Genomic DNA, 12,767 nt, shown 5'->3' with positions numbered 1-12,767 from the left:
GCCCTGTGTTTTTCCTATTTACCACTTGCTTTGTGACCTCAGTGACTTACCTCTCAGAGCTTCAGTTTCCTCATCAATGAAATGGTCATAATAAATTATAATACCTACCTCACTAGGCTATTTTGAGCAGCAACGAATGCAGAATGTTTAGCTGAGTGTCTGGCACTCACTGAGGGCTCAGTAAACATCAGCTATTGTCTTTACCCATCATCTTTGCATCCATTGTCTCAGGTCATTTTCTTGGCTCCCAGCAAGTCCCTGTTTGATAGAGGAATCTGGAGACTCAGGGAAAGTAAATCACTTGCTTAACGTCAGTCACTGAGAGTCAGGGCAAGGGCCTGGTCTGGGGCTCCTAACTCCTCTCAGCAGTCTTCCCACTGAACCCCAGAGTCACTGAGAACAAAGACTTTGAGGCCTCTGTGGTGACCCCAGGGATTTGAGGGGGGCAGTGGGTATGGGCATGCCAAGGTCAGGTCAAGGTTTGCTCTCCCTGAGGACAGAACTGGACTGAACGTCCATCCAGTACTTACAAGAATTCTTCAGCTCCCCATTCATTCTGGTGGCGGGGTAGCTGCTGTCTGCATCCTCATAGTAGCCATCCATAAGCGAGTGGGCTGGGCTGCAGCCATCTGTGGGGTTGGCAGAAAGAGCAGTACTTGGAGAAATGCAGGCAGACTCCAGGTGCCAGGGCTGGTGAAGATCTTGGACATGGTGTCCTCCTCAGGGAAGAGGGAGTGGAGCTTCTAGTCACTGCCTGGCCAGAGTGTGGGGCCTCCTCTCTGTATCTCGTCTGCCTTAGCGCCACACCTGCCGCCTATGCTCCTGTCACCAGGAATGGCCCTACTAGGCCCTGTCACACCTCCAGGCCTATGTTCATGCTATTCTTTGTGCCCTCTTAGCAACAGCTAGAAAATTTCTACTCAGCCTTCAATACCCAGCTCGAAGATCTTTCCTCTGACCTTCCCAGGCAGAGCATGGTCAGCCTCTCTCCTCTGACCCCAGAACACTGGTATGTGTGGGTGTGTATCTTGGTCACAGTTTTAGTCACTGGGCTGCAGGGAGTGGTGTGCCAGCACCTGGGCCCAGACCCCCTTTCTGCTCTGCCTTTGTCTCGTCTTCCTCCACCTCAGCTTCTCTGCTCACTTCTTAATGCATCCACCCCATCCTCTCCTTCCAAACCTGCAGAGGAGGAACTGGACTAGAGGAAATAATAACACATACAATAGTGAATATACACAACACATACAATAGCTGCTAATGCTGAATTTTTGCACTTTTCCCATTCTTTGGAGTCAGTATAGTATAGGAATGGAGGTAACCCAAATTGTATTTTATATCACAATTACCAAGGGTCTTTTATTTTTCTTTTCCATTATTACTATAAGATACTGAATATATTTCCCTGTGCTATACGTAGGATCTTGCTGGTTATCTGTTTTGTATTTACTAGCTTGATCTATTAAATCCCAAACTCCTAGTTTATCCCCTCCTTTCCCCTTTGGTAACCATAGGTTTATTTTCTATGTCTGAGTCTGTATCTGTATTGTAAATAAGTTCATTTGTATCATACTTTAGATTCCACATATAAGTAATATCTTCAGGTATTTGTCTTTCTCTGATTTACTTCACTTGGTATGAAAATCTCTAGGTCTGTGCATGCTGCTGCAAGTGGCATTATTTTATTCTTTTTTCTTATGGCTGAGTAACATTCCAGTGTGTGTGTGTGTGTGTGTGTGTGTGTGTGTGTGTGTGTGTGTAAAATATCTTTATCCATTCATCTGTTGATGTATGTTTAGGTTACTTCCATGTCTTGGCTGTTGTAAATAACACTGCTATGAACATCAGGGTTACATGTATCTTTTCTTTTTTCAAAAGATTTATTTATGTTTGTCTGTGCTGGGTTCTCGTTGTTGCCCTAGGGCTTTCTCTTGTTGCAGTGGGCAGGCTTCTCACTGCAGTGGCATCTCTTGTTGCAGGACACAGGTTCTAGGGCATATGGGCTCTGTAGCTGTGGCGCACAGGCTTAGTTGCCCTGTGGCATGTGGCATCTTCCAGGATCAGGGCTCGAACCCATGTCCTCTTCATTGACAGGTGAATTCTTAACCTCTAGACCACCAGGGAAGCCCCATGTATCTTTTTGAGTTGGAATTTTCTCCAGGTGTATGCCCAGGAGTGGGGTTGCTAGATCATACAGTAACTCTTATTTTTAGTTTTTTGAGGAGCCTCCATATTTTTCCCTTAATGGCTGCACCAACTTACATTCATTTGGGGTCTTTTAAAAAATGCAGATCCCTATGGCTGATTCATGTTGATATATGGCAGAAATCAACATAATACTGTAAAACAATTATCCTCCAATTAAATAAAAAGGAAAAAAAATTTAGATCCCTGAACTATGTCTCCAGAGATTCTGATTCATTGGTGTGGACTGAACTGAGGAATCTGCACTATGGAAAAAACCTATTTAACTGGATGGTTCTAAACATATGTAAAAATAGAAAATGTATGGAATTCCAAGGAATCAGATTTTTTTTTAACAATTAAGATTATTTTGATATGGATGGTCTCTGGAGCATACTTTGAAGCTCAGTGGGTTAAGGGTGTGTGCTTTGGGGTTAATCAGATCTGAGTTCAAATCTATCTCCATTATTTACTGAGTGACCTTGGAAAGAAAACACAGTTTCTCTGCATTTCTGATTCTTTACCTATAAAATTGACATGAACAGTTCCTACCTTGGATTAGTGATATAATGCATATGAACTCTCAGTATAAAGCCTGGCACATGAAACATCTTAGACAAATGCTAGACATCATTATAACTATTATATCTTGATTTCCGCAATGCAAGGAGAGAGGTATCAGACCCACTTCACAGATGAAGAAACTGAGGCCACATACTTTTCTAGTGATAGAGCCTGGATCAGAAATGAAGTTGTCAGCTCAGGGGACAGGTGCCCATCCCCTCCTCCAGGAAGCCTTCCTTCTTTCAGACCAACTTGCTCTCACACCACGCTGTTCCTCAGAGCACGGCTCTGGGCTCTCAGCCCTGCTGACCGTCTGTTACCCTGAGGATGGCAGCACTCAAATTCCCAGTGACTGGGGTGCCCAGTTATATCTCTCAAGTGAGGCTCACAGCCTGCTTTTCCCAGCAGACATCCTGAGGTCTCAGATGCTAGAGACATCCCTGTGAGGTGGACTGGGGTACTCAGGCCACGAGTGAGGGCGGAAAAGGGGGAGGTGCAAGGGGGAAGAGGGAGGGAGCACAGAAAGCACTCGGACACCTGGCAGGCTGGACAGTGTGTGCGAGAGGAAGGATGCTTCCTGTCGGGCTTGGCGCCCTCTTCCTGGACAAGGGCCCTGGCCTTTCCTGGGGCACTCCCTTCCCTCCCACCCCAGGGTCCCCGCTGCTCCAGGAGGCAGCTTCTCTGCCCCATCTGAGCTCTTTGGGGAGGAGAAAGAGCCTCATCCAGCTGAGGGCTTGTCCTGGGATTCAGGGTCTAGCAGCACTTCATCCCCTCCTCCTCTGTCCTCAAGTGGATAAAATAAAGTCACCTGCTTCATATAAACAGCTGCTGGCAGTGACATAGGTCCCAAGACTGAAGAGGACCATGGATCACCTGGTCCAAGTCTACCATTTCGCTAGTTTTGTTTGAAATAGTTTATTAATCATAAGAATAATATAATAGCCCAAAGATGGAAAAAACCCAAATGTCCATCAACTGACAGATGGATAAATGAAATATGGTATATTCATACAATAGAGTATTACTTGTCTATAAAATGGAAGTACTGATACATGCAATGACATGAATGAACTTCAAAAACACTATGCTGAATGAAATAACCCAGACATAAAAGGCCACATATTGTATGATTCTGTTTAAATGAAATACTCAGATAAGGCAAATTATAGAGACAAAGAAGACTGATGGAGAGGGGAATAGGAGTGACTGCTTACTGGGCATGGGGTTTCCTTCTGGACTGATGAAGGTGTTTGGGAACTTGATAGCGGTGATGGCTATACAATACTGTCAATGCATTAAATGCCAGTGATTAGACACTTGCAAACAGTTGGAGTGGTCAGTTCTATGTCATGTGTATTTTACTACAACATGATGAAAAGCCCAATCAGTACAAAAGAGTATGAATGGGAAAATATGTTCCCTTTCACCCAGATTTCTGCTCATTCATTTCCTATAGGAAAATACTGTCAAGAGTTTCTTGCATATCCTAGAAAGACTATTAAATGCATGTGTGAGTACCCTATTTAAAAGCGAATGGGGTCATGTTATATGCAGTATTCTGATTTTTTTTTTCATTATGTATCCTGGGATTCATTTCTGATCAGCACAGACAGACCTGTCTCATGTATTTTTTGATGGCTGAAGAATATTCCTCTGTGCTGCCAAATGATAGGATGTTGGGACACAGATATCTTATGCAGGTTCAACTATACCTGGTGCATCACCCAAAAACCATAATAGAGTTTCTTGTGTGTAATGGTAAGTCCCTATACCCAGGCCATAGCACTCATGTGAAACTTCCGCCCTAGTGCCTTGATATGTGTGTATCTAACCCCTCTTTCTTATTTCAGGGGTAGAGGAACAGAAGCCCAGAGAGGGGAAGAGGGTTGTTCGAGGTCACATAGAACTGGGTCTGGAACCCCAGCCCCTGACCCCCAAGCCATGCCTACTGGCCTGCCCACCCAGGCTGTCACTGGAGAGGCCAGGGTCTCCCACGCTCCTCCCCAGTAGGTGGGCGTGGCTGAATGGTGCCAGGCTTGGAGCTCCAGCCCCAGCAGGATACACAGGAGCTTCAGGACAGGAGCCCTCTCCCCCTCCCCCCCAACCCTCAGGGACCAGGACTTACTGTGGGAGCTGATATACTCGGGGGACTTGCCAGGTCCCAGGGGAAGGGCCTCCTCGTAGTAGTCCTCAGGCGGAGGCCTGTTGGGGAGCGGTGGAGGCAGGTCAGCTGTCTGAAAGAGAACAGAGGAGGTGTGTGAAACCCAAAAGGCCAGGAGAGCATGGGGAGCAGGCAGAGTGACAGGGAGGAGCCTGGGGGCGAGGGGGACAGGAGCTCCTAGAAGGCAGGATGCAGTCTCTGAATGTGAAAGGACATGATGAGTGGTCAACAACTGATATCATTTATGGTGGTGACGATAGTGAATGATGCAGTCAACAGACAATGTTTGATGTGATTTGGGCCCCCTGCCCTAATTCCATGGCCCCAAAGGCTGGGAACTTCATTTTTGGTCTGTGATCCAGACCTTCATTTTTATAGGTGAAAACTCAGGCTCAGAGATGGGAAGTGATCTGCCACACAGCAGAAGGGAGGAAGGCAGAGGCCACCCATCTTGTGATCCAGAGCTTTCCCCATCACTCCTTCTGTGCTCCTGAAATCAGAAGTTGGGGTGGGCATGTCCTTTGGACCTAAAGGGACAGGTCAGTTTACCACATTATCGCTGCTCAGCACTGGCACAGTGAGCATGTCATCATGAATCACTGAAATGTTCTCATAGTGCTGTTTCTGCCCTTAACCACCACACTGAAGAAAGAGTAGATCTCTCATGGTCAAGAGGATCCCCAACATTAGAGTTGAGAGTTTCCCTACCTCCTCCAGAGGAAAAAAGGGCCAGAGAGCGTAAGAACTCACGTGTCTCAGAGATGGACTCTTGGCTGGCTCAGGACTGGCTCCTTTGCAGGACTCCGCCTCGTCCTCTGGCATGTCTTGAAGGCCGCTCAGGTCACAGTCTATGGGGAGTCAGGCCATTAGGACAGAGTAAGTGGAGGATGAGCATGGCAGAGTGAGAAGAGGACTAGATTTGGGGTCAAGAAGCCCAACCACCTCCTCCATTAGTAATCAGGGGCAAGTGACTTCATCCCTCTTATCCATAAAGTGGTCACAATAATCCCAGTGTTATCAGGGAATCAAATGGGATAATTCAATTTGGTACAGTGCTTTGGACATTTTCAAAGGTTATTTAATGAAGGCATGGTGTTTTCCCAAAGTCCGTCAGACCATGAATCCTCTCATCTGGCCCATAGCTTTCTCCCTGTGTTGTACAGTGCCGTTCTCCGTCGGGATAGATCAGGGATCGCACACACCCTGCACTCGGCCTGGCTCGGCTGCTCCCATACTCTAGGTGCCTCTGTTAGTCCCTCCCAGCTCTATTTTCTGTTGAACTGCCGGACCACTCAACTCAGAGACCAGGCAGCTGCTACTAAGACGAATGTTAGCAGCAGACAAGACAACACCCTATTGCCAACCTTCTTCGGCCTGTGTGTTCATCCCTACCCTTCCTCAAATCTCGGGGATGATTTCCTGTAACTATGGATTTTGACTAGACTTTCAGACCTGGCAGGGCCCAGAGAGGCAAAGGGACTTTTCTGAGGTGTTTGAATTTTGTAATGATGACCCATATACAGGGGACCCTTCTAGAGACCGAGGTGGTAGACATGCATGTTGGGGAAGGACAGATTCCAGCTGAGGTCAGGAGAGAGTAGCTTACCAAATTCTTCAAAGAGGGACTCCACGAAGCTTGGCCCAGAGTGGAGATCCGCTGTGTTCACGTACAGGTAGGAGACTTCTTTGGCTGTGAGGAAGGAGGAGAGCAGCCCAGCAGTGAGGGAGGGGGCCCAGGACTGCTGTCGCTGAGGACGGCTAGTCCCCCCTGCCCACTCAGACTTCTGTCCCGCACAGGACACAGCGCTCAGGTTGGAAAGCATGTGCATATCCTAGGTTATATCCAAAGCTTTCAAACTTTGTTTCCTTTTTTCCGTTGTTATTGAGGATCTCGATAACAGAGCCCAGCATAGAGGACAAAGTAGAGGCGCTGCTCTGGGGACAGCTGGAGCCAGTCGGCAAACGCTGCCCCTTTCATTCCCCAGCAGTCCCGTGAGGGTGGCCGAGGACATTGTCCCTGCGAACTGAGGCTCGGTTTCACACAGTGGTGACCGCCCCCCAAGCCACTCAGACCCCTCCGACCCCGTGGGACAGGACACAGCCCCTTTAGAGCTTCCTGACCTCTTGATTTACACACACCGTCTCGTGGGCTCACTTGAGGTTGGGGAAAGGCTGGAGCAGAGGAGGAAGCTTTGCTGCTGAGCACACAGTGAGGCAGAGAGGTTGTGGGGAGAGAGAGGGCCTGAGTGGAGACGGAGGGGCAGGTATACAACCCATAAAGCCAAGGGGGAGTGTGTGAGCGTGCAGCTGAGTGCAGGAGAGTGATGTGTCTGTGATATGTCTGTCAGAGTGTGCGTGAGTGTTGTGCATATATGCTGTGTGTATGTGATAAGTGAGTGTGTTGCGTGTGATGGAGCATGTGGGGTATGTTGTGTGTGAGATGTGTTTCTTACTGTGTGAAGTCTATGTGAGAGCATGTGTGTGTGTGAGTGTGGTAGTGGTGTGTACATGAGTGTGTGTGGCATGTGTGTTGTGTGAGTTTGCAGACGGCTAGGAGTGGAGGAAGACAAGGAGCACAGCCAGGGCTGTGGTGGACAGAGCTTGGAGTGGATGGGACACTGGTTAGACCATGAAGAGAGCTTAATCGCCATGCTGTGAGGTTTAGGCTTCCTCCTGCCATCAGGCCCTAGGGAGACTGAGGGTTCTTGAGAAGCTCTGGGCAGCATGCTGATGGCTGACCTGGGAGGGGCTGCAGGTTCTGCAGGATAGAGGCCACGGCCATCTTCTTCTCCAGAGTGGTGTCGCTGAGGTACTCGTGGTCCAGGAGGCTGAGCAGCCCTGCGAGCTCGGGTAGGAGCTGCTCCAGCACTGAGGAGGAAGCCCGTGCAGCACAGTCACAGCTGCGTCCAGGGCCTGGGCCCCACCCCCACCCTGCAGGACCCGGGGAAGCAGGGGCCGGAGGACAGAGCCCAGGGAGCATGGAGACCTCAGAGGCCCTCACACAGCTGTCCCGGCACTGGCCACCAGCCTCCCTTGGGGGAGCCCTGCTCAGTTAACTGTGACGTCTTTCCGGCCTCCCTGCTCCCTGCTCCTCCTCCTCAGACCTCATCGGGGCTTGACCTGAGGACTGAACTCGCAGGTAGTCTGAGCAGAGGCGCTGACCCTCTCTTTGTCCCAGCCTGCCCTCTGCTCTGCAGGCGCAGGGTCCTTCCTCACTGAGCTCGAGGGTCAGCGCAGGTCCCGGGCAGGAGCTCTGGCCGGCCAGGACACAAGGCAGGAAGGAAGCCTTCCTGTCCCATCAGTCTATACACTTCAATCTCTGGAACCTTCTGTTTCCGGTGACTTGACAGGAGCCAAACTAAACATTAACCCTTCCCACCCCTGGCCAAAAACTCATGTTGCTGTTCTTTTCCCCATGCTACACCAGTGTTTCTCAGACTTGAGTGTATATAGGAATTACCAGGGGATTCTGTCAAAATGCAGATTCTGACTCAGGAGGTCTGGTGTGGGGCCTGAGATTCTGCATTGCTGACAAGCTCCCAGCTAAAACTGATGCTGCTGGTCTGAGACCACACAGAGTTGCAAAAGCCTAGAGCACAGAGTCCTTTAAAAAGACTGAAGCATACCAAGACCATGATGTCATCAGTGTCTCTCTGTCCCAAAGCAGTATCTTGGGACTTGGTTTGCCTTAGAGCCAAAGACTGACTTCTCTACAGTAGTAGTATTGTCCATCTTTGCAGCTTGCCAATCACTTGGGCATAATAATATGAGCTCACGTGTATTGAACAGTTATTTCCAGCTGTGGTAATTCCTTTCATACCTATTGTCTTATTTAAATCTCATACCATGTATTTTATTATCTCCATTACATGAGGATGCATCTAAGGCTCAGAGAGGTTAAACAACTTCTCCAGGGTCATACAGCCAGCAGTGCCTGAACAGAATCTAGTTTCCTCACTTTGTACTTTATACTATAGCACTTACATTGCTTTGCAGTATTTTATAGGGCCCTGCCAAGCTGAGATTGGTCTGATGATCAAGCCCATTTTTTAGATGAAGAAACTAAGGTTCAGAGAAGATAAGTAACTTGCTTGAAGTTACATGGACAAGCAGAAGAGTCAAGATTTAAGCCCTGGTCTCTTGACTCCCAAATCCACGTGCTTCTCCCCACTAGGACCTGCTGAGAAAGTGGTGAGACTGACTTGCAGCTACAGGTCGGGATGTGTAAGAGGGGCTGTAACATGGAGCATAAAAGAATCAGTCCTGGAGCCAGATTTCCTGGGTTCATGTTCAGGCTGTTATTCATCAGCCATGGGACCTTTGGCAAGTTGCTTAACCCATATGACTCAATTTCCCCCTCTGTAAAGGGGAAATAACAGCACTTGCCTCACAGTCTCATGTATGGACAGTGCCATGCCCTGAACATAGTAAATCCCACCCCAAGTCAGCTATGAATACTGTCACTATAGTATCTGCAATGCTGATCCGTGCTGTGAGATCTGCATGTCTGTCTCCCTCAGGAAGGGGGAGAGGCTGTGGGCTCTGGGAGGTGCTAAGGTAGACTTAGCATCTAGTCTACCTACTTAGAGTGGGTGCTCTATATGTGTTAGATGAGCAAGGGAGTGGAGAGATGACCACATGAGGACTTTTTAAAAAACAGAAATTTTATGTACAGAGAGTAGTACTCATTGGAAAAATGTGATGATGTAATCTTTCTGTGCCATTCCAAAATCACCCCAAATTTGTTGGAAATGAGTTCGAGGCTGTTACTGACAGCCTGTACCTCATGGGCTGTCTCTACCGCTGGGCCCTGAGTAGGGGCTATCCGTGCCATGTTTCATCTCATCCCTGCAGCACACCTGTGAGTAGGTCCTCCAGGATGCCTGTTTTCTAGGAGCTGACTCTCAAGCTGAGGGAACCTGTGGGATGGTAGCACAGCTCGAAAGAGGAGGAGCCAGGCTAATCCCAAGTCTGCATGATTCCTGGAGCTGCTGTGTGGTACACCTCCAGGCCTCACTCCAGAGCTCAGGTGAAAGGACCTGGCACCCCCTGAGGTGCCACTGGGCAAGGGTTCTGAAGGGGAAGGGCTTTCTTTTTGAAGCAGAAAATTGTTTAAAGTCATTTTAGCCAGGTTTTAGCTTCCCTGGTGGCTCAGATGGTAAAGCATCTGCCTGCAATTCAGGAGACCCGGGTTTGATCCCTGGGTCAGGAAGATCCCCTGAAGAAGGAAATGGCATCCTACTCCAGTGTTCTTGCCTGGAAAATCCCATGGTCGGAGGAGCCTGATAGGTCCATGGGGTTGCAAAGAGTTGGACACGACTATAGATGGGGAAACAGTGGCTGAATTTATTTTTGGGAGCTCCAAAATCACTGCAGATGGTGTCTGCAGCCATGAGATTAAAAGAGGCTTACTCTTTGGAAGGAAAGTTATGACCAACCTAGACAGCATATTAAAAAGCAGAGACATTACTTTGCCAACAAAGGTCCGTCTAGTCAAGGCTATGGTTTTTCCAGTAGTGGTGTATGGATGTGGGAGTTGGACTATAAAGAAAGTTGAGTGCTGAAGAACTGATGCTTTTGACCTATGGTGTTGGAGAAGACTCTTGAGAGTCCCTTGGACTGCAAGGAGATCCAGCCAGTCCATCCTAAAGGAGATCAGTCCTGAGTGTTCATTGTAAGGACTGATGCTGAAGCTGAAACTGCAATACTGTGGCCACCTGATGTGAAGAGCTGACTCATTTGAAAAGACGCTGATGCTGGGAAAGATTGAAGGCAGGAGGAGAAGGGGACGACAGAAGAAGAGATGGTTGGATGGCATCACCAACTCAATGGACATGAGTTTGGGTAAACTCTGGGAATTGGTGATGGACAGGGAGGCCTGGCATGTTGGGGTTGGTCTTGATCACTGCCTCCTGTATAGTGTCACGAACCTCCATCCATAGTTCTTCAGGCACTCTGTCTAATCCTAGATCTAATCTAGATCTAATCCTAATTGAGATCTAATTCTCAATTTTAAGTGACGTTAAACTCATATTGGTTTCCCCAGTAGCATGTTGCAGTCCATGGGGTCACAAAGAGTCAGATACAACTGAGCAACTGAACTGAAGCGACTTCACTTTTTTTTTTTTTTGGCCAAGTTTTATATGTTTTGGAGGAAATCTTTTCAAGTGGAAACACAAACCTCTTTGGCACCAACAGACACACCAAAAGTTAGTAACTCAATTCCAAAATATTTCCTGATTTACTCTTAATTATGTGCCAGTCTGGCCACTTGGGGGAATTAGAAAATGAGTTAGATACTGTTCTGGGGTATCACCCTCTCTCTCTCCCACCGTATTTCTCCTCCATCCCTGTCATACACAGATAGACAGACACACACACATATTAGTAATTAACTGGTCACTAGGGAGGCTGTGGAAATGCTGTAAGGAAGGCACCACAGGGTAACCATGGGAACGTTCTTGGTGGCCTGCAGCTGTGGTTCGTGTTTGAAAATCCATGACGCTTCTCTGCTATCATGCAGGGGTGTCAAGGCTACAGGGTGCAGTGGCTGTTTATCTCTACCAGTAGTTGTGAAATTTTCTGGCCTCAAGATTACTTTACAATTTTAACAATTATTGAAGACCCCCAAAGAGCTTTTGGTGTGAGTTGTATCTACCAGTATTGACTTTGTGTGCATGTGTGCCCTGTTGTCTCTGACTCTTTGCAACCCTATGGAATTTTCCAGACAAGAATACTGGAGTGGGTTGCCATTTCCTCCTCCAGGGAATCTTCCTGACCCAGAGATTGAACCCAAGTCTCCTGCATTGCAGGTGGATTCTTCACTGCTGAGCTACTGGGGAAACCAATATGAGTTTAACGTCACTTAAAATTGAGAATTAGATCTCAATTAGGATTAGATCTAGATTAGATCTAGGATTAGACAGAGTGCCTGAAGAACTATGGATGGAGGTTCGTGACACTATACAGGAGGCAGTGATCAAGACCAACCCCAAGAAAAGAAATGCAAAAAGGCAAAATGGATGTCTGAGGAGGCCTTACAAATAGCTGAGGAAAGAAGAGAAGTGAAAGGCAAAGGAGAAAAGGAAAGATATAGCTATTTGAATGCAGAATTCCAAAGAATAACATGAAGAGATAAAAAAGGCTTCCTCAGTGCTCAATGTAAAGAAAGAGGAAAACAATAGAATGGGAAAGACTAGAGAACGCTTCAGGAAAATTAGTGATACCAAGGGAACATTTCATGAAAAATGGGCACAATAAAGGACAGAAATTGTATGGACCCAACAGAAGCAGAAGATACTAAGAAGGGCTGGCAAGAATACACAGAACTATAAAAAAAAAGATCTTCATGATCTAGATAACCATGATGATGTGATCACCCACCTTGAGCCAGACATCCTGGAATGCAATGTGAAGTGGGCCTTAGGAAGCATCATTATGAACAAAGCTAGTGGAAGTGATGGAATTCCAGTTGAGCTGTTTCAAATCCTAAAAGATGATGCTGTGAAAGTGCTGCACTCAACATGCCAGCAAATTTGTAAAACTCAGCCGTGGCCACAGGACTGGAAAAGGTCAGTTTTCATTCCAATCCCAAAGAAAGGCAATGCCAAAGAATGCTCAAACTACCACACAATTGCACTCATCTCACACACTAGCGAAGTAATGCTCAAAATTCTCCAAGCCAGGTTTCAATAGTAGGTGAACCATGAACTTCCAGATGTTCAAGCTGAATTTAGAAAAGACAGAGGAACCAGAGATCAAATTGCCAACATATATTGGATCATTGAAAAAGCAAGAGAGTTCCAGAAAAACATCTATCTCTGCTAAAGCCTCTGACTGTGTGGATCACAACAAACTATGA

General features: G+C 47.4%; 1 protein-coding gene across 1 annotated transcript in view; it reads right to left on the bottom strand.

Annotated features, from left to right (window-relative positions):
- AFAP1L1 (actin filament associated protein 1 like 1) overlaps window positions 1-12,767 on the bottom strand; it is a 68,669-nt gene that overhangs the window by 29,555 nt on the left and 26,347 nt on the right. Inside the window, exons 2-6 of the mRNA XM_065935922.1 lie at window positions 7,646-7,774; window positions 6,513-6,596; window positions 5,657-5,754; window positions 4,871-4,979; window positions 531-629 (exon numbers count right to left, since the gene is read on the bottom strand). Coding sequence (XP_065791994.1) covers window positions 531-629; window positions 4,871-4,979; window positions 5,657-5,754; window positions 6,513-6,596; window positions 7,646-7,774 — 519 coding nt within the window. The remainder of the gene's footprint in view (window positions 1-530; window positions 630-4,870; window positions 4,980-5,656; window positions 5,755-6,512; window positions 6,597-7,645; window positions 7,775-12,767) is intronic.

This window comes from Muntiacus reevesi, chromosome 1, assembly GCF_963930625.1.
Source record: "Muntiacus reevesi chromosome 1, mMunRee1.1, whole genome shotgun sequence".
In the NCBI taxonomy this organism is placed as follows: domain Eukaryota; kingdom Metazoa; phylum Chordata; class Mammalia; order Artiodactyla; family Cervidae; genus Muntiacus; species Muntiacus reevesi.
Note: the sequence above shows the minus strand (reverse complement) of the source record. Positions and strands in the feature narration are given on the sequence as shown.